At 41.1% G+C, this 23,542-nt stretch overlaps 3 protein-coding genes across 8 annotated transcripts in view; 1 reads left to right on the top strand and 2 right to left on the bottom strand.

The window, feature by feature from the left end:
• Window positions 1-8,230, top strand: part of srgap1a (SLIT-ROBO Rho GTPase activating protein 1a) — an 81,593-nt gene extending 73,363 nt beyond the window's left edge. For 2 of the 4 annotated variants that reach the window (XM_088997177.1, XM_088997175.1), the window contains exons 21-22: window positions 2,711-3,098; window positions 5,941-8,230. In XM_088997177.1, the coding sequence (XP_088853303.1) occupies window positions 2,711-3,098; window positions 5,941-6,348 (796 nt within the window). In that variant the 3' untranslated portion in view covers window positions 6,349-8,230. Of the gene's footprint in view, window positions 1-2,707; window positions 3,099-5,940 lie in introns of all 4 variants that reach the window. The other 2 variants (XM_088997176.1, XM_088997174.1) reach the window with 1 other exon arrangement.
• Window positions 8,231-8,817: 587 nt separating this feature from the next.
• On the bottom strand, window positions 8,818-16,479 carry LOC148898156 (cilia- and flagella-associated protein 263-like). 2 transcript variants are annotated; one of them, XM_088997178.1, is made up of 9 exons: window positions 14,581-16,479; window positions 13,757-13,883; window positions 12,761-12,904; window positions 12,547-12,687; window positions 11,980-12,093; window positions 10,337-10,429; window positions 10,133-10,240; window positions 9,189-9,329; window positions 8,818-9,118 (listed from the first exon to the last, which is right to left on the bottom strand). In XM_088997178.1, exons 1-9 carry the CDS (start codon window positions 14,658-14,660, stop codon window positions 8,987-8,989), a joined length of 1,080 nt encoding a protein of 359 aa, XP_088853304.1. In that variant the 5' UTR covers window positions 14,661-16,479; the 3' UTR covers window positions 8,818-8,986. The 2 variants fall into 2 exon arrangements, with proteins under 2 accessions (XP_088853304.1, XP_088853305.1); XM_088997179.1 differs by having other exon boundaries at window positions 11,980-12,090.
• Window positions 16,480-16,801: 322 nt separating this feature from the next.
• Window positions 16,802-20,485, bottom strand: LOC148898155 (uncharacterized). 2 transcript variants are annotated; one of them, XM_088997181.1, is made up of 5 exons: window positions 20,438-20,485; window positions 19,831-19,874; window positions 19,553-19,759; window positions 19,266-19,429; window positions 16,802-17,737 (listed from the first exon to the last, which is right to left on the bottom strand). In XM_088997181.1, exons 1-5 carry the CDS (start codon window positions 20,476-20,478, stop codon window positions 17,699-17,701), a joined length of 495 nt encoding a protein of 164 aa, XP_088853307.1. In that variant the 5' UTR covers window positions 20,479-20,485; the 3' UTR covers window positions 16,802-17,698. The 2 variants fall into 2 exon arrangements, with proteins under 2 accessions (XP_088853307.1, XP_088853306.1); XM_088997180.1 differs by having other exon boundaries at window positions 19,266-19,759.
• Between the last annotated feature and the right edge of the window lie 3,057 nt (window positions 20,486-23,542).

Raw genomic sequence — 23,542 nt, 5'->3', positions numbered from 1 at the left:
CTGAGCAGTTCTTTTTTAGTAATTAACACAACATCGTGATAAAGATGTGAAATAAACACAACAAAACAAAACAGAAAAAACAACAAATTATACTCTGCTTTTCTGTTAAAAAATAAATTCTCTGACAAGCATATACTTGAATAAATACAAGAGAATACATTTCAATGTACTCGTTATAAGGTGCAAATCAAAGTAAAACTTACTAAAAACAAACAGTATTCATGAAATGAAAAAAGACATTTTGGTGAAATCCAGGTTTACACATCAAATTATGAATAAAAAATCAGTCACAAACAGTACATCAATGTTTAGGTATACAAAGCAGAGTAAAACTATGAAATTACTTATCCAGTGTTGCTTTGTTCCGTAATATTGGAGGCCTTCAATATTGCGGAACAAAGCATTTTTTAAACTTAGCAGGCGTGGTTTGAGTGGTCTGTTATCATCAAGACACAGCAGTGTTTTCTGAATGAAGGTGAATGTGTGGATTAATTTTTGGGGAGAATCTAAATGCAGTGCATACATTAAACCAAACAAGAGGAGGTGTGCATCAGCCAACCTGGGGAGACATCTCACAATAATGCCATCTTCTATCACAACAGAAATGCTGTTGGGGTTAAACAAGATGGCGCTAGTTGTCAGTTGTCACGGAGAGAAGTGCGACAGGAATGTTTTCAATGCCTGGATCCTCTTCCCACTGCAAAATACATCAATAGACATTTGTGTTAAGTCAGGCAATACATACATTGCATGTTTTGAAGAACTGTGAGTCACTTCTCGTAGGTATGCATGGAGAGCACGAAGGGCCAGACTGCGTCTCGTGTATATCATGCTGTTCCTTTATCGAAAGCCAAGTTTTAATTTGGGGAAAGCGACAGGAGCTTAACATTGCAGTACTTGTCTTCAGCATCTCAAACCCAAGACAGTGGCCTATGGAGACCTATGGAGAATTAAGTTTAGGTAAAATTCTGTTCAATATAAAAAATACATTCATGTATTATTTTTAATATGATTCGGGTAATTAATCCTGTAGCATTAATAGAAATGTAAACATACCTTAGCTAATGGTGGTGTTACTCAATTTCCACCCTGGGGCTAAAAGGTTGAATAGAAAAAACAGACAACAAATGTAATCATTTAATATAATAAAACACCTTGATCCATGTTTACTTTTTAAATTGAATAAATAATCTAATTTACCAGATTAAATGATGCCATCAAGCCAGTCAGGTGTTTGCAGTTTGAAAAATGGTGTTTCCAGTTTCAAAAATACATTTAAAACGTTTTATGTTTACACATGAATGACCATTTAAAACTACACCAATTGTACAGAGTGATATTTCTTTAAGTCAGTAGTATTGTTCGGGTTTACAGTGTATAGATTGTAAAAAGGAGACATCATTTCAAAATTATTTCTGCATTGCGACCTATGCCCACTAAAACTCAATTGGGGATTGGCAGGTATGGTAAATAACACCATTGCCTAATGGTGATATTTTCAGCTGATTGCACCGACACAGACAAACCAGGTCATTTTGTGAGCATCTGTGAGCCATGTGTGTGTGTTTTGCCTCTGCTTCTCCTCTACGTCCCCATTGCTGGATTGAGTGACCTTGAAACTGAAACGTGTCACTATCTCTCTCTCTCTTTCTATCTCTCTGGCGCAGACAGACACAGGCACGTACACACACGCGCGCACGCACACACACGCACACAAACACCTTTGCACTTGCACAAAAAGAAAAGATCACCTTTGATTTTTACAAAAATGCACAGCTGCACTGCCTCAGTTTCACATTTAATGGTCACTCCTCTTTGAAATTGAATATTTTCACCAGTGCAGACGTGTGAATATGGGTTTGTCATATTCTTAATTCTGGCTCCCCTTCATCACAACCGCAGCATTGATGATCTTGCAGGCAATCTTCACCGTGCTCACATTCACCTCCGCATATCCTCACTTTTTTTAGGATTGATTTAATTTTCACAAACCTATCCCTGCCTCGAAAACGCTTTTGCTCTCTCGTGTTTTTTTATTTATTTATTGACAAATTCACTCACTCACTCCTCCCTGTGTATGAAAAAGCATTTACTGTATCATGTTTGTTTGTTTATTTGTTTTAACGTTAAACATAAAATTGGCCGCAGTACCTAACCCAGGACTGGTTTCTGGAATCCACTATTTCACTTTTTATGGAGGAAACAGATCACCCAGACATTGTAATTCGCATTAATTAGCAGTTCATTGGCGATTCCTCTCAAGTCAGATGACTTTATATCTATCTATCTATCTATCTATCTATCTATCTATCTATCTATCTATCTATCTATCTGTCTGTCTGTCTGTCTGTCTGTCTGTCTGTCTGTCTGTCTGTCTGTCTGTCTGTCTGTCTGTCTGCCTGCCTGCCTGCCTGCCTGCCTGCCTGCCTGCCTGTCCACACACACACACATACGTGTAGACTACGCCGCCTTCAGGGGATTATCAGTTACTGCAGTTATTTCGTTTCAGTTGTTTCCTTTCCCAGCACCAATCTTTCCCAACTCGATTTTATTCATTTATTTGTTTTGGTTCACACCAAAATTCGTATTGGTTTCATAGTCCTCCGAAATATTTCAACAGTGATAGTTTTCTAATTCCTTGCCTCGCTGTTATGAGTTTCTGAGTTTGAATCCCGATTTTTTTTTTCCCCTTGCGTTTCTCCCCCAGCAGACACAGAAACCGATTGGAGCCGCCGTCCCGCCGTCCTCCTGCACGTCCCAGCGACATCCACTGCACGATGCACTCGTCCCAGCAGGGGCATCCCAGACACGGCGACACTCCCGAGATGGGCTCCCCAGTCCTCGGACACATCAGTCCGCGTGACATGCTACGGAGCCGTACCCATTTGCCCTCTGCCAGCCCTGAGCGTCTGCGGCGCAGCGGCCACGGCAGCTTGACCAACATCAGCCGCCACGAGTCCATGAAGAAGATGGAAAGCCCGCCCATTCGTCGCTCCACCTCATCGGGCCAGTACACAGGCTTTAGCGAGGCCCACCTCCACCACCATCACCGTCACCACCATGGCGGCAAGCCCCTGGACCCGGAGACCATTGCTCAGGTCAGTAGTCGCCAAACAACAAATGTTGCAGTTATGCCAGCTCTATGATACAGTGCATCACACTTAATGGCAGGGAGGTGAAGTGTGTGCCGTCTCCCCACGTTTGCAGTGATATTATCAGGATATTTCCTCCCATGTTTCCTCCCAAAAGCATGCACAGGTGTAGTTAGATGAAGATTCTAACTTGTGCTATGCATTCATTCATTCATTCATTCATCATCCGTTTTCGCATCCGCTTTATCCTCACAGGGGTTGCGGTGGTTGCTGAAGCTTAAGGCAGCCAGCCGACTTTGGGCAGTAGGCGGGGGGCACCCTGAACCGGTTCCCAGACAACCCCAGTACTCACACTCACATCTAGGGACAATTTGCAGTGACCAATTAGCCTGCCAAACATGCTTTTGGTACGTGGGACGAAACCGGAGGACGTTTACAAAACCCACACAGGACCGGGAGAACATACAAACTCCACATAGGAAGGCCAGAGAATGAATTGAACCCACTTCCTCGGTTAAGTTGACGTGCTCACAACTTGACTACCCAAAAAAAGTGTACGACATGTAGTTGATGGCAAATTATTTTGGAGCTCCCCACGCTTTAGGATCCTCATAAAATACCACACACTGCATTAGACCATTTTCCCCCCTTGGGTTTTAGGGCACTGGCCTGTTTGGGACACTCTGTTGTAGATATTGGGGGGGGAAAAAGCTCAGTTTGTGAACTTGTGCTTGGCAGTGCGTGTTTCCACCTCCATCATTTCTTATCATCACTGCATACTTTTCATGAGCAAGTCTTGTGAATGAATACCAATGCCAGGTTGTTTTTGTTTTGTGTGTGTGTGTGTGTGTGTGTGTGTGTGTGTGTGTGTGTGTGTGTGTGTGTGTGTGTGTGTGTGTGTGTGTGTGTGTGTGTGTGTGTGTGTGCGTAATTGGCAATGCCTGCTGGTTGTTTCTGCTTCCATCATCTCATGTTTTGTGTTGATGGCTGGGTTTGAATTTTTTTCTCTATCCAGTATATTCGCTTGCATAGTTATCACCAATATAGTGCCCGCAATGTACAGGGTGACCCAAAAAGATGCATACCCATGAAAATGTCCATTGTGGCTTTGATTAAAAAGCTATTTATTTCAAATTACAACCACACGTTATTCATTTTATGGAAGACCATTTACCAGAGTTTCAGCTATTTCTGTCATTTTTTAGTCAATTTATGGCTTTCCCAAGATGTGTTCCAAATATCCACCATTTCATTGCAAGTGTAACCGGCCTCAGGCCTAGGGGATACCTGGGTCGGTCCAAAGCGCTTCACAGGCAGGTAGCACTGTGAACGACGAGGAAAGACGACACGAGACAACCGTGTTAATCAGCTTCACACAACGGCATTTATGACAACTGCGCATGCGTGAGCTGAGCCTACATCGCCTTCCTCTGTTCCATTCACAGGCGCGTAGCGCCCTCTCCTGACTTGGTAGTCTAATCGACTAACATACAATAACAGAGGTCGTTTCTAACCCCCTACACAAGCAAACCTATACTCGTCTGACAAAGTTGTCAATCACTTTTACACACTCCTCTTTTGGGAGGGTGACCCAAAAAGATGCGTCCCACTGAGTCCCTCACTGCAGCAATCTTTTCTCCTGAAAGCGGAGTGTGTAAAAGTGATTGACAATGTTGTCAGAGGAGTACAGGTTTGCTTGCAACGAAGTGGTGGACATTTGGAACACATCTTGGGAATTTCACGATATATTTGAATAATGAGCAAGATGTGACTAGACAGGCAATATATCCCATGATGCGTTGTGCATAATGAGAAATGAATTGAGGCGTGCAGACACCTACTTGTAGGTTGAGCAATGCATATTTTGTAAAATTCCTTCTGTAAATGTTTTATATAATTAATTCAGTTTTTATGACACAATGTCTACAAGCTAGCACAGATCCATTAACTTCGTAACTAAGCAATAGCATTTGGCGCACATGTAGTCATTCGCTGGTGTGTGCACGACAGTATCGAGTCCTCAGTACAATTAACAATCATTTTCGTCATTAGGTAGTAGGGAATGCGTGAATGATGTCGAACACAGTCAATATCACCATCAGTCTTCAGTCAATGTGATGTTTGTCGGTCAAGCGCAATCAGTGTGAAATGAGGAATGGAGGAATAAAATGAATGGAAACTTATTTGTGGAGACCTATCGCTATACTGCCGTGTGGAGCCGCTACAAATAACTCCTTAGTTGCATTATTCTGAATTGGATTAGATTAGCCTTTATTCGTCTCCCAGTGGAGAAATTTACATTTCACAGCAGCAAAGTTATCAAAGGAAGAGGAAAGGAAAGAAAGAAGTAGAAAAACAAAATACAGGAGCTGCTGGAAAGGCAGCCATTCTCACGCACCATCTTGAAGTCAACACAACAACAACAAAAAACTAAATACAGTAAAGTCTCATTATATCGATATTCTCGGGAGTCCGAAAAAATATCGATATAACCGGGACTATCGATATATCCGACCCTGCGCGCATGTAATTTTCTCCTTGCGTTCATAGAAATAGTATCGTAATAAGCGGTACTATCGATATAACCGATATCGATATAACGACACTTTACTGTAAATAATGTGACAACACCAATTACACTGACAGTTATTCAATCTTAAGCACTTGCTGCACCCTCTTTGTTGTATGAAGCAGTTCTAGGTGAAAGAGGAGAGGATCAAAGCGTCCTTTTCACTTACCGTTTTAGCACATCTGGTTCTGATGGGGATGTCAGACACTCTTTGGAGTGCTATTGACCCAACTATCTCAAATTTTCCTCAGCATTCATTCCTGTCTTTGTCTTTCGTAGGACATTGAAGAAACCATGAACACCGCTCTCAACGAGCTCCGGGAATTGGAGCGCCAGAGTTCAGTCAAGCACGCCCCTGATGTGGTCCTGGACACCCTGGAGCAGAGGCAAGCCATGAGCGGGGGTGGGGCTCCCACGCCGGACAGCACCAACGAGTCCCTGGGTCACCCCATCCACGGCGTCATGTTGAGGTCCACCGCCAACACAGAGCCGCCTCCCCGCCGCACCGCCGGGTCAGCCAGCGACAGCATGAGCACCTTCAAACCCGCCGTCACGCCTCGCATGGGCGTGCAGCTCAAGCCGCCAGCTTTGAGACCCAAACCGATGGTGCTTCCCAAGTCCAGTCAGGTATCGCAGCCTCCGACGACGTTGCCTCAGGATTCTCTGGACAAATCCTGCACCACGTAACATTTGGGATGCAAAAAAAAAAAAAAAAAAAACAGCAACTTCCACAACAGATAACTGAAGGATCCCCAACACCGCCCTTCAGAGTCTCAAGGATAGTCACAGTCTTGAAGTTTGAATAAAATAGTTGTAATTAACTCATTCACTGCCATTCACAAATTTATTTGGGAATTGAAAATATGACAGAGCACATTCCCTAAATTTGTTCGGGTTTTTTTTCATGCTTGGGTGTCGATAAAGCGCTGGCCATGGCCTCAGGCAATGTTTTTTCTTTTCCACAAAGGGGCCGCATTTCCCTTTTTTCCATGTTAGCGCTTTGTTCCAGCTTCAGCTGTTGTAAAAGCGCTATATACTAAATCAATATGTATGTACAGTAAAGTCTCGTTATATCGATATTCAAGGGAGTCCGAAAAAATATCGATATAACCGGGACTATCGATATATCCGACCCTGTTTGCATGTAATTTTCTCCGTGCGTGCATAGAAATAGTATCGATATAACCGGGACTATCGATATAACGAGACTTTACTGTATTGCATTGTATTTTGGACAGCTGCCCTCATTTCAAGCTCATATAACTCCATACCCATGTAATTTAGAAATTGACTCTTTTCTTCTGATGAAAGAAGAGAGCCTAGGTTTTCTAACACTTTATTGGATGTTGATGTAGTCCTAAAACTTAATATTATGTGGATCCTGGAATTCAAGTGACAATGACAAAAACCCTGGCACTGGAGTGGACACATTTTTGCAGGTCTGGCAGTGAATGAGTTAAAGGTCCCGGCAGTGTGTTGAGAATGAACTGGAACAACAAATCAGAAAAGCTTCCCTGAGTCCTATATAAAGTATGGACTAGTTAGGTTAGCGGTTTTAAGGTGGACACACCATGGTGCATGTCACATTTTTCAGTCAGGTTTGAAACCAGGCGGCCACACTGTTGTCATTTTAGCAAGCCCAAAGTTGTCATTATGATGCTGGTGTGAAGAGGACTGAAGTGCTGCTTAACCTGATTGACTTTTGTGCTTCTCTGTTCAGAAAGGAACAGACGTTATCTGGTGTGTGCGATTTCTTTCGGACAATTTGCGAAAACCACTGCATCACGATGCACTTCATATGTTTTGCAGAGATGCCGTCTCGATATAGCGTTACTCACATCGGGTGAACAGTTTGATGTGCGTTCAAACATTTAGAGGACATCAAATCCAGTTCACTCATCTAGACTTTTGCGGATTTCAACCTCCTTCAGTCGAATGTTTTGTGAGTAGCGTATATGAAATGCCGTATGCACGCAATGTGAGGTGAGATCCAAATTTGTCTCTTTGTTGGGATCATATCTGAAGTCTAATTGAAGCAGGTGGACCTTCAGAAAAATACACAATATGTACACATGGGAGTACTATGTGGGGGTGGGGGGCTGAGACATCTTCATAACACTTCCTGTGTGACAGCATCAGCATTTGCGATTGTCGTGTGTATTTAAATCTCAGTCGGGATTTTGAGGAATGTTTGAATGGTAGTCAGCATCACGTCTAAGGTGTCAGTGGCTCGCCAGACATTGTGTGCACATTCATGAAAAGTGAAATAGATTTACAAATTCGTGATATTTTTGTTTCCGAGTAGAGCTTTTATAGACTAGAGCGCAAAGTAGTGTAAGCAAACATCCCTGTGGACAAGTGTGCTTTCGTCATACATACATGTAATGACATAATATGTACTTGTGAAAGTGCCCTCAAAAATGTTTTTGTACATTCATTTCTGTATGCATTCACTCGTCGGCTGCTCCAGACACATAACTAGGTGTAATGTTGCAATCCTCAAGAGTTTAATGACAAATGTAAGGATTGAACAGCTCACCCACTGAACATCAATGTAGATAAATGTAGATAAGGATGTACCAGCATAACACAAAATCCTTGAGGGTTTATAAACTGTAAAGGATTTCTTTTTAATAAATGAAATAGTTTGTCCAGTCTCAGATTGTTTTTATTGCACCATGCAGTTTGACTGTTGCAGCTTTCTTTTCATAATTCTATATTTGCTTATATGTTTCTTTTCAAACACGATGAACAGAGGAGAAGCGTGCAACATGTATACATTTAGCTAAATGGATAGTTGTACTATTATGCAGGATGACTTTGTAATATTTTATTGCAAGAAATTCCAGTAATTGACATTGAAAGGAACAATGATGTGTCACAGAAAATAAGTTTGTTCTTGTCCGTAAAAGTCCCACTGATGTCATTAGATTCCAAATATGTACTCACAGCTGGGGAAGCTTTTGAGTGCTCCATTAACTTGCTTTGCACAGTTTTGCAATGCGGGAGGAAATCCAGAGAAAACCCATGGATTGTTGACTTTTAAGTAAAGTGGCTTTGAGAATTTTGAAATGTGCTTATAAATTGAATGTATTATCATTATTTTATTATTATTTTAAAACAATTAATTCATGTGTAAAAAATGAATATGACTTGTTTAAATATGTTTTTTTTTTTTGGTAATTCAATTCATTTTTCATTTTTATTGCATTATTTTTTTTTTCAAAAGTAAAAAATTTCTCTCACCTCCTACCCATTCCTACTTCAGTAAATGCTAAACAAAATGTAATTGAAGTTGATGAACAAGGGAGCTACTTATCTAAATCTAAGCTTTGCCATGTTGTTCTATGGATGGTAGCATCAGAGGATTTTGACATTCCCCGTCAGCAGATCCAGCATCTGCACTGTTGACAGGAGAGACTCTCTTTTGGCTCCAGGATTTAGACATGGAGGACATCTGGGCAGATCAGAGGAGATGAGAAGTTCTAAAACAAAATGACACAGCGGTTGACCGCAACAATCCATACCTTCCTCTGCCAAGTGTGGACACTGTGCTGCAGCATCTTGTGTTTGTCCTTGACTTGCATATACTGAGCAACGTCGGGTGCCTGGTAAGTGGACATCTGCCGGCACAGCTGCTTATTCTGGGCCTTAGCCTTCAAACGTTCCTGAGAGTAGAGATGGTGGGGAGAACTGAGGTAAGGAAATTCTACAATGTAAAAAAATGCAGTCTGAGAGTTTTGTCTCCAAATAGCTTATCAGAACAGGTGAGAACAATGTATTTTCCATTATGGAGTGGAGTGGTCCTGAATTTAATTCCGTGCTGCCAGTTTTGTAATGTTTGTGCTGATAGATTTATTTGCAAATGTATCTGAAATATTTCATTTTATCACACATTTTTCATGTTATTCAGGTTGTGGTCCTGCTGCAGAACGCATGATCATTTGAGCTCAAAGTAATGGCCTAAACATTCATCTGTAAAATGTATTGTTGACAGTAAGTCATTTCGATACAGGTCCTGGAGAAGCATAATAACCCCGGAACATTACACGCTCACCCCCATATTTGAACTACTTTTTTTCTCCACGAGATATGGTCTGTATGTGTTTGCAGTTCTTTCAAAGTGCTTGTGGGTTCGTTGTGACCTTCTGGATGAGTAATCATTGCACTTTTGGGAGTATTTTTTGTTTTCCAGTTTTTGTCATTTGTGTCTGTTGTTCACTGGAGATTGATTTGAACATTGATTGACACTTGGAAAGTGCTTTGTAGCCAGACTGATTAAATAATGTAATCAATATGTTTCTGGGTAGTTCTTCACTTTTGTTTGATTGTGATATATTTTTTTTTTTAGATCTTGTGTCCTGGTTCACTTTGACAGATTTCCTTATTCGACAAATCTGCCAGTAATCAGACATGGTGCTTGAAATTGAACTTGACATTCCACAACACGCTGGGAAGACTGTTGTCCAACCTCTTCAGCGTGTAAAATGTCTTCCTCTATTTTCTCCAACATCGCCTTCGTCTTTGTGATATTGCTGCTCAACTGTCCACACTCTTGTGTAACAGACTGAAGCTTCTCCTGTCCGAAAACACACACACAACCTATGCATTTACCAAACGGCAATTGAAAACGGCGGTGTAAATTAACTCGGCCTGACATAGAGATGTGAGCTACCTTGTGGGAGTTCAGGGAGCGCTGTGCTTGTAAATGTTTGACTTGGAGTTCTTCAAGGTCGATTGTCGTCTCGTTGTCTTCCAAGAAAATATCCTGGATGCCATTTGAAGAATATAGTGAAGTTTAAAGGACAACCGACGTCTCCGGATGAGTTGTGTCCATAATTTGTAAAATGGCGTCAAATGACTTCTACTGGGTGTATTTTAATAAGATTCCACCGCATATAGTAGCTATATTTTACGTTTTAAGACTTGCGCTGAACATTCAGGAAGTCTTGTTTTTGAGTTGGTGACGAGTCCTCACGTGACGTCACAAAAGGACCACCCTTTACCATAAAAAAGACACATTGCAGCGGTCCTTCCATCACGTCAATGTATTTTGCTGTACTGTTTTTTTGAAACCCTTGTGTTACATCCAAAAGCCGCCAGCAGAGGGAGTCAAGCTCCATGGAAGGAATGTATCAGCCTGTGGAAACGCGCTGATTCATTCCTCACAGCTCGGTGGCCATATTTCTTGCCTCTTTTTGGGTGAGACATTCCCCCCGCCCGTTTGCCTCAAAATGACACGGAATAACTTCTTTAATCGATTGCAAACATGTATGCTTTCCTCTTCAGAACTATTTGAATCATATTCATAACTGGATGTGTAACAAGAAAGCATATTATCCGAATCTGAAGCCATTGTTTTTATTCTCCAGCAATGCAAGACGTCTTGGCGTGACGTCACGAACTGGGGGTGGGACTTTCTGAAAATGCCCAATTCGCAGCTCATTTTTTTGCAGATTTTGGACACTTTAAGTCATTTTTATTGGTGTTTTGCATTTCACTAAAAATATCATACTGTGTGTTTTGGGTATTTTAGATGCTATAAAACAGGGGTGTCAAAGTAATTTTTTGCCATGGGCCACATTGTAGTTATGGATTCCTCTCCAGGGCCGTTATGAATTTGGGGAAGCCATTAGAATGTTTAATCCCCTCCACATATTACATATAGAGCACACACAAAATTAATGAATAACTAGTTTTCAAATCTGAAGTCAAGAATAATGACTGTTATTGTGGTTTACATCCAAAAATATGAAATTTTGGTTCGGATTTTAGCAAGCATCATGGAATTTCACAAGTTCGATTTGCTTTCGTGGGCCGAAAAAAAATGTGGCGGGCCGGATTTGGCCCGTGGGCCTTGACTTTGACACCTGTGCTATAAAACGTTTTTCTGATGTCAGTTAAAAAACAAAAAAGTGATGTTGGTTGCCCTTTAAAATGAAACATAAACAGATTAACTAAACAATAAACTGATTATTCCACTGAGGAGGTACATTTGTCACAAAATTAAAATGTGATCACTATTTTTAGGGTATTTATCCACTGTTTTAACGTTTGGAAAACACAGCACCATCTGATTCAGGTAGATTTATTTAGCATTGCACCACAAAGTGTCTCAAAATTGAACAGGCACTACTCAATCAAGAGACAGAAAAACATTCACCAACAAAACGGGAGTCCACCAGGTCACCTTTTACAGCACCCCATTTTCAAAGATAGAAAAATACCAAGCAACCCCAGACTAAGCTCATGTAAAGAGAGTACGTACAGTGTCCACACTCACGTCCAAGGATGTCCCTTTACATTTCCCGTGCTCACCGCAAGTTCTGCTTTTCTCAGCTCTCTTTTCTCCTGCAGTTGCATCTGGAGCCTCTTCTCTTGTGCCTTCAGGGCTTGAATCTTCAGTTTCAACTTGTCACACTGATTGCTCTGCTTTATGTCATCCGGTACACAAAAGGCAACAGGAGTGAGCGAAAGATGAAAGTGGACATGAGAGGGGCAAAGTCTTTTGGATGATTCAGAGATTAGGGGCGATAATCATGGAGGGCATGTGCGTGACTATATTTCATCATGCAATGGATTGTTTCAATAACCTTTCATGATTGCAAAATAAATTACTAATACATACTGGTCCCATAAACACTCTCACTGAATTTCTTTGAAGTCTCAAATGCAGACATTTAATTTCTTGACACTGACATTCTGGCAATATGCAATGGTAAAAGTCAAAGTCTACTCTGATTTCAAACAACCATTGTGTGAAATCGTATTAACATGATGTTTACATTTCAAATACAATTTGTACAAGTCAGCAAGACAGACTTGGTTTTCTCGCTGCAGTTTAGTAAATAAACCCGCACTTGTAATTAAGAGAGATCAATTTACCTTACTCCTGATATAGTGGAGTACCTTCTCTGGTTCATTCATTTCTGACATCTTCTTCATTGGTTTTAGCAATCTGTGTTCAAATTCCTTTTTGTCTTTGTTAATATCTGCTCGCTGTAGCTCAATTTCTTTGAAGGAGGCCTGAAAGGAAGCCACAGAAGTGAAAACTGAAATGTTCACTTGACTTTTATTTTTGTTAGTTTGCAACACCAACTTTATAGGTGGCCAGAATTTTGTCAGACCACTGCTTGTCTTTGTGCTGGTTTCTTATCATTTCTGCTACTTCCCTTTGTGCAGCACTCATTTTTTGTCTCATGGTCAGCTGCCAAATGCCATCGTGCAAGTTGGTCTCAGATGTCTGCCTCCAAAATTGACAAGACAGCACATACAAACACAAATGCAGAAAAAGGCAACAGGTGGTGAGTGAAAGTATTACTAATACAAGGGCTATGTCACAAACCTTATATTTACTATGACAACAATTATGGATGAGTGAGTGCCAATACAACTTACAGTTACCAGGCTAATAAAAGCCTGAATTAAGGGTGTTGATAAATTGCAAAGGCTAAAGATACTTGTCGACAATAGCAGCCTCTGGCTCCGCGTTGTTTTTCGATACCCCAGTTAGTCTGTGTCTTTTCTTTTGTTCAGTGATTAGCTGTATGTGTAATCTCGCCACTGTTAACTTCCATTTTAGTCACAAAGATTTGTCCCTCTAAGTCAAAGGTATTTTTTGCCACGGGCCACATTGTAGTTCCGGTTTCTTCTTGGGGGCTGTGATGAATTTGAGGAAGTCAATAGAATGTTTCATCCCTTCTACATATTACATATAGAGCACATTACAAATTAATGAAGAACTAGGTTTAAAATTTGAAGTCTAAAATAATGACTGTTATTGTGGTTTACATGGGACAATTTGAAATTTCGGTTCGGACACTAGCAAGCATCATGGAATTTCATAATTTTCATTTGCGTTCGCGGGCCGAATAAAATTATGTGGTGGGCCAGATTTGGCCCCCGGGCCTTGACTTTGACACCTGTGCTCTCGGGTTTTTCCTGCTTGCAGTCATGGCTGCTCATCCTCTCAAACTTTTCACCACCTTTCCAAACACCTGACAGGCTGAATGTTTCATATCAGTGGATTGTGTGGTTTTACCCACTATTTTGTATGCAGAGAGTAGGTGTATATTGTATGTACGTATATGCTTACCTTATGTTCCACTTGGCTACCAGCTACACCCAGGTCTGCATGGTGGGTCAATAGATCGTTTTGATCGCAGTTGACGATAAAACTTTCAAACATCTCATTCTCTGCCAAGAGTGCTCCGTTGGATTTTCTAGTGGATATTCAAATCAGTGAAAAGCCTCCAAAATAATAATTTGACTAGTTGCATAGCTGGCAAAAGTATGCTGCTGTACCTTACAACACCCTCTTATTTTTCCCAAAGCACATCACATAAGGTAAACAAACGTAATATCATATTTTTAAAACAAAATTATTAACAAGGCACAATGTGAGGTTGTTATCATGAAAACTTTTTCCTTTCGGCTTTTGACTTCAGGGGTCGCCACAGCGAATCCGTGTCCTCAATCTTCAGAGGTTTGGTTCGCATGTTTGGCCAAACGTCGAATGCCCTTCCTGACACAACCCTCTGTATATATCCGGGCTTGTGACCTGCACAATAAGACACTGGCGTGTGTCCCCTCGTGTTGCTATGAAAACAGTGATACGAATTTGAGATAGCCGATGGCAGTTAGCATTAGCGGTATTTCGTCTGTGTAAGCTCTCAGTCGTACAGGAGTGGTCCATCGATGAGAAGGTTTCGCCTCCTATCCAAGAGGCTTCGTCAGCGAACTGTCAGTTCGCTGACGAAGCCTCTTGGATAGGAGGCAAAACGTCCGAAACCTTCACTTTTGTACAGATGACGGCTGAAGAAACCTTCTCATCGATTAGCGGTATTTGTATCGCTAAAGTTTAAGACAGGAGAGTTGACACTTTTCGAATGTAAAGTGATTCAGTTGAGTGGTATTTACTGTAGCTTTTCGATATGTTCAGAGACGTCCTGTTGTTGCTCTTGTGGGCTATTTTCCATTGGGGCTCGATCTTCGTCCATGGTTGCTCAGGCTCGGAGCAGTGGTTGCTATGGTTCGTGTTGCCAGAAACACCGTGCAGTATTTCTTTCTTTCGTTCAGTGTTTCTTTTATTTATCAACGCAATTGAGAAAAAAATCTATTGGTTGCGGACAGCACAGGAAAGGCACTAACAATTTGTTCTTGCGGAAACAAGCAAACATAAAAATTGCAAAAATCAGACAATACTCGTGATGTGCCCGACTGTGCGGAGGTTCAGAGGAGTGTCCCGACTCCAGGGTAAACAGGTGAAACAATTTGTGACGCGCAGTCCGCTTTCGCCTGTGACCACGCCTAAAGCCTCCGTGACACGTGGCTGCGCCCGATGCCTCGCGAGACATGATTTCACGTCATTACCCACTTGTATATTCGCTGGTCATTTGAAATAAAATGTCTGTGTAAGCTCTCAGTGTACAGGAGTGGTCCATCGATGAAAAGGTTTCTTCAGCCGCCATCTGTACTTCTTTGAAGGTGTCGGACGTTTCACTTCTCATCCAAAAGGCTTTGTCAGCAAACTAAAATTTTGCTGGTAGCTCTGTATAAATATCCCTAGGTGCCAGACCTCTGCTATGATAGGTCCTTGCTCTTATTCGATATGGTCTAAAATGTGGATCAAACACAAATCACATCTGCACTCAAAGACATGGGTTGACGAACTGATACGGCGTGGTTTGGTTTCGTCCGCCAGCCACCGTGGTGCTGTTTGACCGTGTTATTTGGTTTGTCTGCCGAAAACTAGTTCATCAGCAGAGACTATATGCTCGCGAATTTAATATTCTTGAGGCAAAAAGTTTGTGAGCTGAAGCATTCGTCAGCGAAGGTTTCACTGTACATGTAATTCGTTTTACATATGGTTTTGCACTATTTTGGGAAATAAATTGATTTAAGCAACAAAAAACTGAGGATCCATTTGGGAGCCGAAAGAGCCGGTTCTTTTTGTGAGCCGATCCAAAAGAACCAGCTCTCTAAAAAGAGCCAGTATTCCCATAACTATCTTGTACGACTGACTCGCAGAAGTGCATGCTCCTTTGGGTCTATAGCCAGGCAGCGAACAAGCAAATACGATTCGCTCATATCATTACATCTCCCTTTCTTAATTTAATTCTTTACTTTTATCAAATGTAGTGAATGTAATTATTTATGGTCAATTTCGTATTATAGTCTATAAACGTGCCTCAAGTGAATGCCAACCAGACGCTGAGTGACAATCAAGGCAGTTTGGACTTTGGGGTTTTGACTAGGAAATTGGAACAGAAAGTCACTGTCGTTGCTTCACTCCGTTCGTATGGATGAAGAAAGATAAGCAGTGCATAATAGCATCACGGCCGTCGCTGCGGGTCAGATATGCTGCATGGACAATGTTATTGTGGCAAAAACTTTGCTACGGATCTGCCAGAAGAAACCTGGTACGTGTTTACAGTGTGAGGGTTGCACCCGTGCAAGTTTTATGTATTTGGGACCTGCATGTTTGGGTGAGTGAAATGTTCATTCATTAGCATTAGATCAGGGTAAAGGCAACCAACCTCTTTTTTGGTCAAGTGAAGCTGCAGCTTCAATTTATACTTTGACACTTAGCTTGCGTTTATTGTTTCATTTTATGACCAGTTTTAAGGGATTTGTTACAGCTTCAGCTGTTGCCAAGGTGCCAAATAAATGTGGACTTATTTTATTGTAAAACAGTATCAATTCATAATTTCTCCAAGTTCTCCTTGGTCCTTTGCTTTGTGTTCTACTCAGGGAACCACCTTCTACGTTTGACTAACAGGTTATACTTTTACATTATCTACAATAGCCTCCAATTTTTCAAGCAAGTCAAAATTAAGCGATGTCAATCAATCACAATTGGCATCATGTTTTAAAAGCCGACACTCTTAAAGATCGATTTAACTGGTTCAGATGGAAGATTATTGATGAGAAAAGCAGCATGGGAATACCGTCGATCAAGTATGTAGATAGACAATTTGTTATTTTTATTTGTGAGTTCCTTTTTGATGGGGGTTCAAAGGCATTTCAAGTCATTACTAGAGGTGTAAAATTTAAAAGGAAAATAGGGGAATTCTCAGCAATGTTTAGGTGAGATTAGGCCAATTAATTCCAACTCTTAATTGATTCCAGCTACGCTAAATTAAGGTTCTACGGGACCATTATTTATTGAGATGCACATGTAGACTTGATCTATCTCACAGCACTGACAAGGAACATTTGTTGTGACTTAGGATTGCAAATAACCATATTAGTGTTTTTTCCCAATCAGAAGAAACATTCCATAGTTAGATGACAATCAATGTCTAACATGTTAGGCCCATATGTTTCATGATACAAAACATATCCTGTCAAAATGTGACATTCCACAAATCCTTTTAAAACAGGGGTCTCAAACTCGCGGCCTGCAGGCCAACTGCGGCCCCCGAAAGAATATTTTCGCCTTGATATGAAAGATTAATGTTAGTGCGGCCCGCATGATTGATATGAATGAAACTTGTGTCTGGAGATGAACAAGTAGGCAAGAGAAGCCATGTTTAGGACAGTTCATCTTCAATATTTTCTTTATGTGAAGAAAGTTAAAGGTTAAAGAACTGTGAATACAGACATTTGAAACTTTATTAAAATAATTAGTTTTCCTGTGTTTTTTTTTTTCAGTCGTCTGTATCTGCCTTATGATCATTAAAATTATTTTATTTATTTATGACTGGTTAATTTATTTTTTATTCATTTTTTCCATTTATTCATTTAATTTGTTTTTTGTGTGTTAAAAATAAAGATTTTGAGAACATTGGAATGTTTTATCTGTGATTTTCTTGTGGAAATCCTTATGCGGCCCAGCCTCACCCAGACTCTGCATCCAGCGAAACTCGGGTCAATTGAGTTTGAGACCCCTGTTTTAAAATGTGAATTTTAACGAAGTTACCCAGAATATGTGGATAGAAGTACTGTATGTAAACAAAAATTATGTTCAAGTATTTTTTGATAATGTCTTTTAGCAGTTTCTATTCGGATGGTAGCATACAGTAGAAGGGTGGCCTCAGTCGGAGTCGCTGCTGCTGCTACTGCTGGAGGAATACTGGGAGGACAGATCAAAAAGCATGTTAATGCATTATCCAGACACCATTAGGCTGCTGCAGCACAAAATAAACGTATTGAGTTAAAGTGGAACACAGGACCCTCCATAGTGGAATGTCATCATCTACCTGATGACAGCTGACTTTTAAGTTGATCTTTGTTTTTTAATTTTCCTCAGAGGAAATATCAATGTGAATGCATGAATACTAACATTGCCACCATACAAAAAAATCTCGTAAATGTACAGATAATATTTTCACTCGACAACTAACCAGACTTGAGTTGAGTGTACAGTGTGTGTGTGTGTGTGTGTGTGTGTGTGTGTGTGTGTGTGTGTGTGTGTTTGCGGGTGCGCATGTGTGAAGTAATTTTGACTGTTGAGTCTGTATCTTTGACCTGACACCAGTTTTTCACATTTTTGATAAGTAATTCATAATAAATGTGCACCGACAGTTAATGAAATGCACATTAAAGGACAACCGACGTCACTTTTTTGTTTTTTAACTGACATCAGAAAAATGTTTTATAGCATCTAAAATACCCAAAACACGCAGTATGATATTTTTAGTCAAATGCAAAACACCAATAAAAATGACTGAAAGTGTCCTAAATCGGCAAAAAAATGAGCTGCGAATTAGGCATTTTCAGAAAGTCCCGCCCCCAGTTCGTGATGTCACGCCAAGACGTCTTGCATTGCTGGAGAATAAAAACAATGGCTTCAGATTCAGATAATATGCTTTCATGTTACACATCCAGTTATGAATATGATTCAAATAGTTCTGAAGAGGAAAGCATACATGTTTGCCATCGATTAAAGAAGTCCTTCCGTGTCATTTTGAGGCAAACGGGCAGGGGGGAATGTCGCACCCAAAAATGGCGACCAGCTCCCGTGAGGAATGAATCAGCCCGTTTCCACAGGCTGATAGATTCCTTTCATGGAGCTTGGACGCCCTCTGCTGGCGGCTTTTGGATGTAACATCAAGGTTTTCAGATAAACAGTACAGCAAAATACATTGACGACGGACTGCTACAATGTGTCTTTTTGTCGGCCAGGGGGGAGGAGTCCTTTCATGACCTAATATGAGGACTCGTCACCAACTCAAAAACAAGACTTCCTGAATGTTCAGTGCGAGTCTTAAAACGTAAAATATAGCTATATGCGATGGAATCTTTGTAAAATACACTCAGTAGAAGTCATTTGAAGCCATTTTACAAATTATGGACACAACTTGTCCGGAGACGTCGGTTGTCCTTTAATCATTACTAAAAAAGTAGTGTTTGTACCTTTGAAATCATACACTTTTTCTTTTCAAATATGTGTTATTAAATATATACATAATTCCGAAAATGTTTCTTGATGTCCTGCCGGAACGCAATTTGCATATAGAAGACTTTCTGCTATTAAAATTGTCAGCTTTCATGGTAATGCATAAAAAATGTCCACATTGGTCGCATAAACAAATATGGAGTATCTAAAAAAATCAGTTAAGTTCAAGACAGGACACATGCCAAGGTTATGTAAATCTCACCTTGCAGCCATGGTTGTAGTAACCATGCTTATACAGCTTGTGCACCTTTTTCAGCTTTTTCCCTTTCTTCATTTTTTTGTGGGCTTTATGTGCCACTAATCCCATGGCCATGCCAGTCAGGGCACCGCCAATTCCCCCCCTCAGGGGATATGTTGTGTTGACCCCTGCATAGGGGAAAGGGACCTTGTTGTGACGGTAGCCCTTATATTGGTGGTGGGGGTAGCCTTTTGGAGGGTATGGGTGTGCACCAAAGTAAACACCTCCAACTGGGGCCACCGGATACCCACCGGGCGCCACAGGATAGGAGTGAGGTCCTGGACCCACTGCATAAGGACCCACGATCGGGGGTGCGTTCGTTGTCATTGCTGGGTTGACGGCCATTGGATATTGGACTGGTGGGTATTGTTGAGGCGGTGGTTGGGGATCGACTCCTGTCGGTGGAAATGAGGGGTATGCTGTGTTATAGCCAGGAGGAAAGGCTGGGTTGGATGGACCTGATATACAAATATTCAGTCAGCCACTATTTCGTACAACCCAAGAATCACATATGCTATGTAAATTTTACCTTGATTTGGCCACATGGTGACACTTGAGGTGTTCTTAAAAGTTCTGGAAAGACACAGAGAAATGAATACAATAGCATGGGATTGACAGAAGCACGAATATATATATATATATATATATATATATATATATATATATATATATATATATATATATACAATACAGTATATACTGCATGTCTGTGTGTGTGTGTATTTCTCTCTCTCTCTCTCTCTCTCTCTCTCTCTCTCTCTCTGTCTCTCTCCATCCATCCCTCACTGTCGCTCCATAGATGGATAGATGGATGGATAGATAAAATGTGATTTTCTAAAGTAAACAATGAATTAGAAAAATCACAATAGAAAAAAATAATTCAAAACTTTTCAGGAACAGCGGTTACTACAGTTGACAGCATAACATATTATTAGGTACGTGTTATCATTATTGGTGGCTCAAAGGAATAGGATCGTCAGTTTTTCCACATTCAGCATCAATAATAATGCATGGTAGTCATTAATCCCAACACCTTGAAAACCCGACATCGATTTTTGGACAAACATTTTGGACAAACACATATGACTAACTCAAATATGTATAGTCTGAACGGAAGAAGTTATCCCAAAACTCACCTGTACTTGTGTCGCTCTTCGCAATTGTCTGTCTTCCGCATTCAAGTCACAGCGACGGGAAAGAAACAAACATTTCAGGAAACCGCGCCCAGTCACACGCACTTCACTTCACGTTTCCATGTCATGGAAAATGTGACGACAAAGTGTCACGCCATTGTTTCCACACGCATCAAAACTTATTTAATTTTAAAGGACGGCTAGAAATATGCAGATGACATATGGACAGCTGATATTCCCTTCGGTACACGTGGACAAGGGAATACAGGGGGATAATCATCCAGGTCCAGAGACGATTGATTTTTGATACGTCAATGTTGTGACGTTGCCTTTAATTGCTGTCTCATGAAATGACGTCTCTGAGTAAAAATGTTGCCATTTCTACAAACCAGGGGTGTCAAACTCATTTCGCATCGCGGGCCACATACGGCCTAGGGAGATGTCAAGTGGGCCGGACCATTAAAATTATCCCATACTCTGCTAAAAATAGCAAAAATATCATGTCTTTCCTTTGTTTTGGTGTAAAGAAGCACAAGAACATTAGGAAAATATTGACATTTAATGAACGATCCTTTTACAAAACATTTCATGAAACACCTCATCTTTCCTTAGACAAATGTGCAATTTACTTCTATCATTCACAAATATGCATTGCAATTGATCCCAATGATTATACAAAGGCACAAAACTTTAATTTGTACTGAAAAATATAGTAATGCACTTTAAGATTAAATGAGACTTTTAAAGAAAGGGATTTTTTAAACCACTTACACATACGCATATAAAATCTAAATGTAATCCCTGCGTACACCTTACAAACTAAGGGGAGTGATTCTAAATTTGTAATGAAGAAAGTGTTCACGTGTCCTGTAAATCTGTAAACTTCATACATGAAACATACATACACATACAATACATACCGAAAATATATGGAGTTGTATGAACAGTAGAATTCCATCACAGAACTTTTGTTTTGAAGCTGCTAACTAACATTAAAGTGTGGTATGGCAGGCTGTGGGTAATGTTGCTGTCGCTGAGAAGTTTGTCAAACTGACGATGGTTCAGACCTCTGGAAATTTACAGTGCGAACAACCATCTCCATGACGTGGTCCATTTTCAGCGACTTGCAACACAATGCCTCCTGGTGCAAAATACAGTGAAATGTCCAGAAACGATCTCCTCCATTAAGGGCTTGTACTTTGTCTTTGAACTTTGTCACGACACCTGCTTTCTTTCCGACCATGGATGACGCCCCGTCTGTAGCCAGGCTGACAGCGCGGGACCAGTTCACTCCAACTCTGTCCAATACAGCAACGACAGAGCCGAAAATGTCCTCGGCTGTTGTGGTGTCCATCATTAGCACCAACTCAAGAAACTCTTCAGTAACAGTCAATGTCTCATCAACTCCTCGAATAAATAAGATCCGTTGGGCTACGTCTGTGATGTCAGTGCTCTCGTCAATTGCCACGGAAAATGCAATAAATCCTCTCTGCTATAGTATTCCTCGTCAGGCTAATATTGGCAAAAGCTTGTCGCTTCTCGGAACATACAAGTTCAGCCGCCTTCATCATGCATCGTTTAACAAACTCACCGTCGAAATAGGGCCTCGATGCTAATGCTATTTCACTAGCAATTAGGTAGCTGGCTTTTACCGCTGCTTCACTGACTTCTCGGCTCCGGATGAAAGTTGACTGCTGTTTCGTCAGACCCGCCAGCAATTCGTTAATCTCTTCTCTTCTCAGTTGTCTTTGCAACCCGTCATATTTTTTCGCTGTGATGAGTCCCGTAGTGGCGTCGAATATTATATTCCTTCAATACCGAAACTTGTTGCAAACACACCAAGCACAAAGTTTTTCCGTGCATCTCTGTAAATAAATAGGACGTGGTCCATTTTTCTTTGAAAATTCTACACTCCTTATCTACTTTTCTCCGTTTGGATAACGACATTTTGGCTAATGAGGGTGTAGCGGAGAGGTAGAGACTAGATATTAACAACGTCGTAACAAGCAGCAGATGGCGCATTGACACCGTCGGCTGTTTTCAGTCTGTCTCAGTGATGCGGCGTGTCTTCCACTCTGATGGAAAGAGTGCGCCCCTTAGCGGATAATCCATGAATTGCAGTGAATCAAAAATATTAATTCCATGTTTTTTATGCATTTTTCCACTTTCAAATTATCCTGTGGGCCTGATCGAACCTCTTCGGGGGCCAGTTCCGGCCCGCGGGCCGTATGTTTGACACCCCTGCTCCAAACGGTTGTCTCTCCTCCCTCCTCTGTCGTTCTCGTTTCATTGATGGGATCTCTGCGTGACAGGGGCAGTTGTAATCAAGGATCGAGGATCATATGCTTCAACTACAGAAATTAGATAATATATATATATATATATATATATATACACACACACACACACAGTAAAGTCTCGTTATATGGATATTCAAGGGAGTCCGAAAAAATATCGATATAACCGGGACTATCGATATATCCGATATCGATATAACGAGACTTTACTATATATATATATATATAAAATCTCATTTTCCGTACCGCTTATTCCTCATTAGGGTCGCGGCGGTTGTTGGAGCCTATCTCAGCTGTCTTCGGGCACGAGGCGGGGGACACCCTGAATTGGTTGCCAGCCAATCGCAGGACACACAAAGACATACAACAGTCACTCTCACACTCACACCTAGGGACAATTTGGAGTGGTCAATCTGCCTGCCATGCATGTTTTTGGATTGTGGGAGGAAACCGGAGGACCCGGAGAAAACCCACGCTGGTCCGGGGAAAACATGCCACACAGAGAGGCCGGACCGGGACGCGAACCGGCGACCTCTGCACCGGCCCGCTAGTCGAGTGGTTAGCACACCGGCTTCACAGTGCAGAGGTCGCCGGTCCGGCCTATATATATATATATATATATATATATATATATCCCTTCACCTCTATGTGCCCCCTCTGCCCGTCTCAACACGATGGGGTTCAGAGCTTTCAGCTGCTCCGCTTACCCAACATCCAAAATATTGAGTCTCTTTCCTCCTTATAATCCCACTTGTAAACCACCTGTTTAAAATTCACAGTTTAGTTTAATCAGCTCTTTTATTATTTATCA

Source organism: Hippocampus bargibanti, linkage group LG05 (assembly GCF_051943395.1).
Source record: "Hippocampus bargibanti isolate YZ-2025 linkage group LG05, ASM5194339v1, whole genome shotgun sequence".
Taxonomy (NCBI): domain Eukaryota; kingdom Metazoa; phylum Chordata; class Actinopteri; order Syngnathiformes; family Syngnathidae; genus Hippocampus; species Hippocampus bargibanti.
This window is presented reverse-complemented; position numbering and strand designations above follow the sequence as displayed.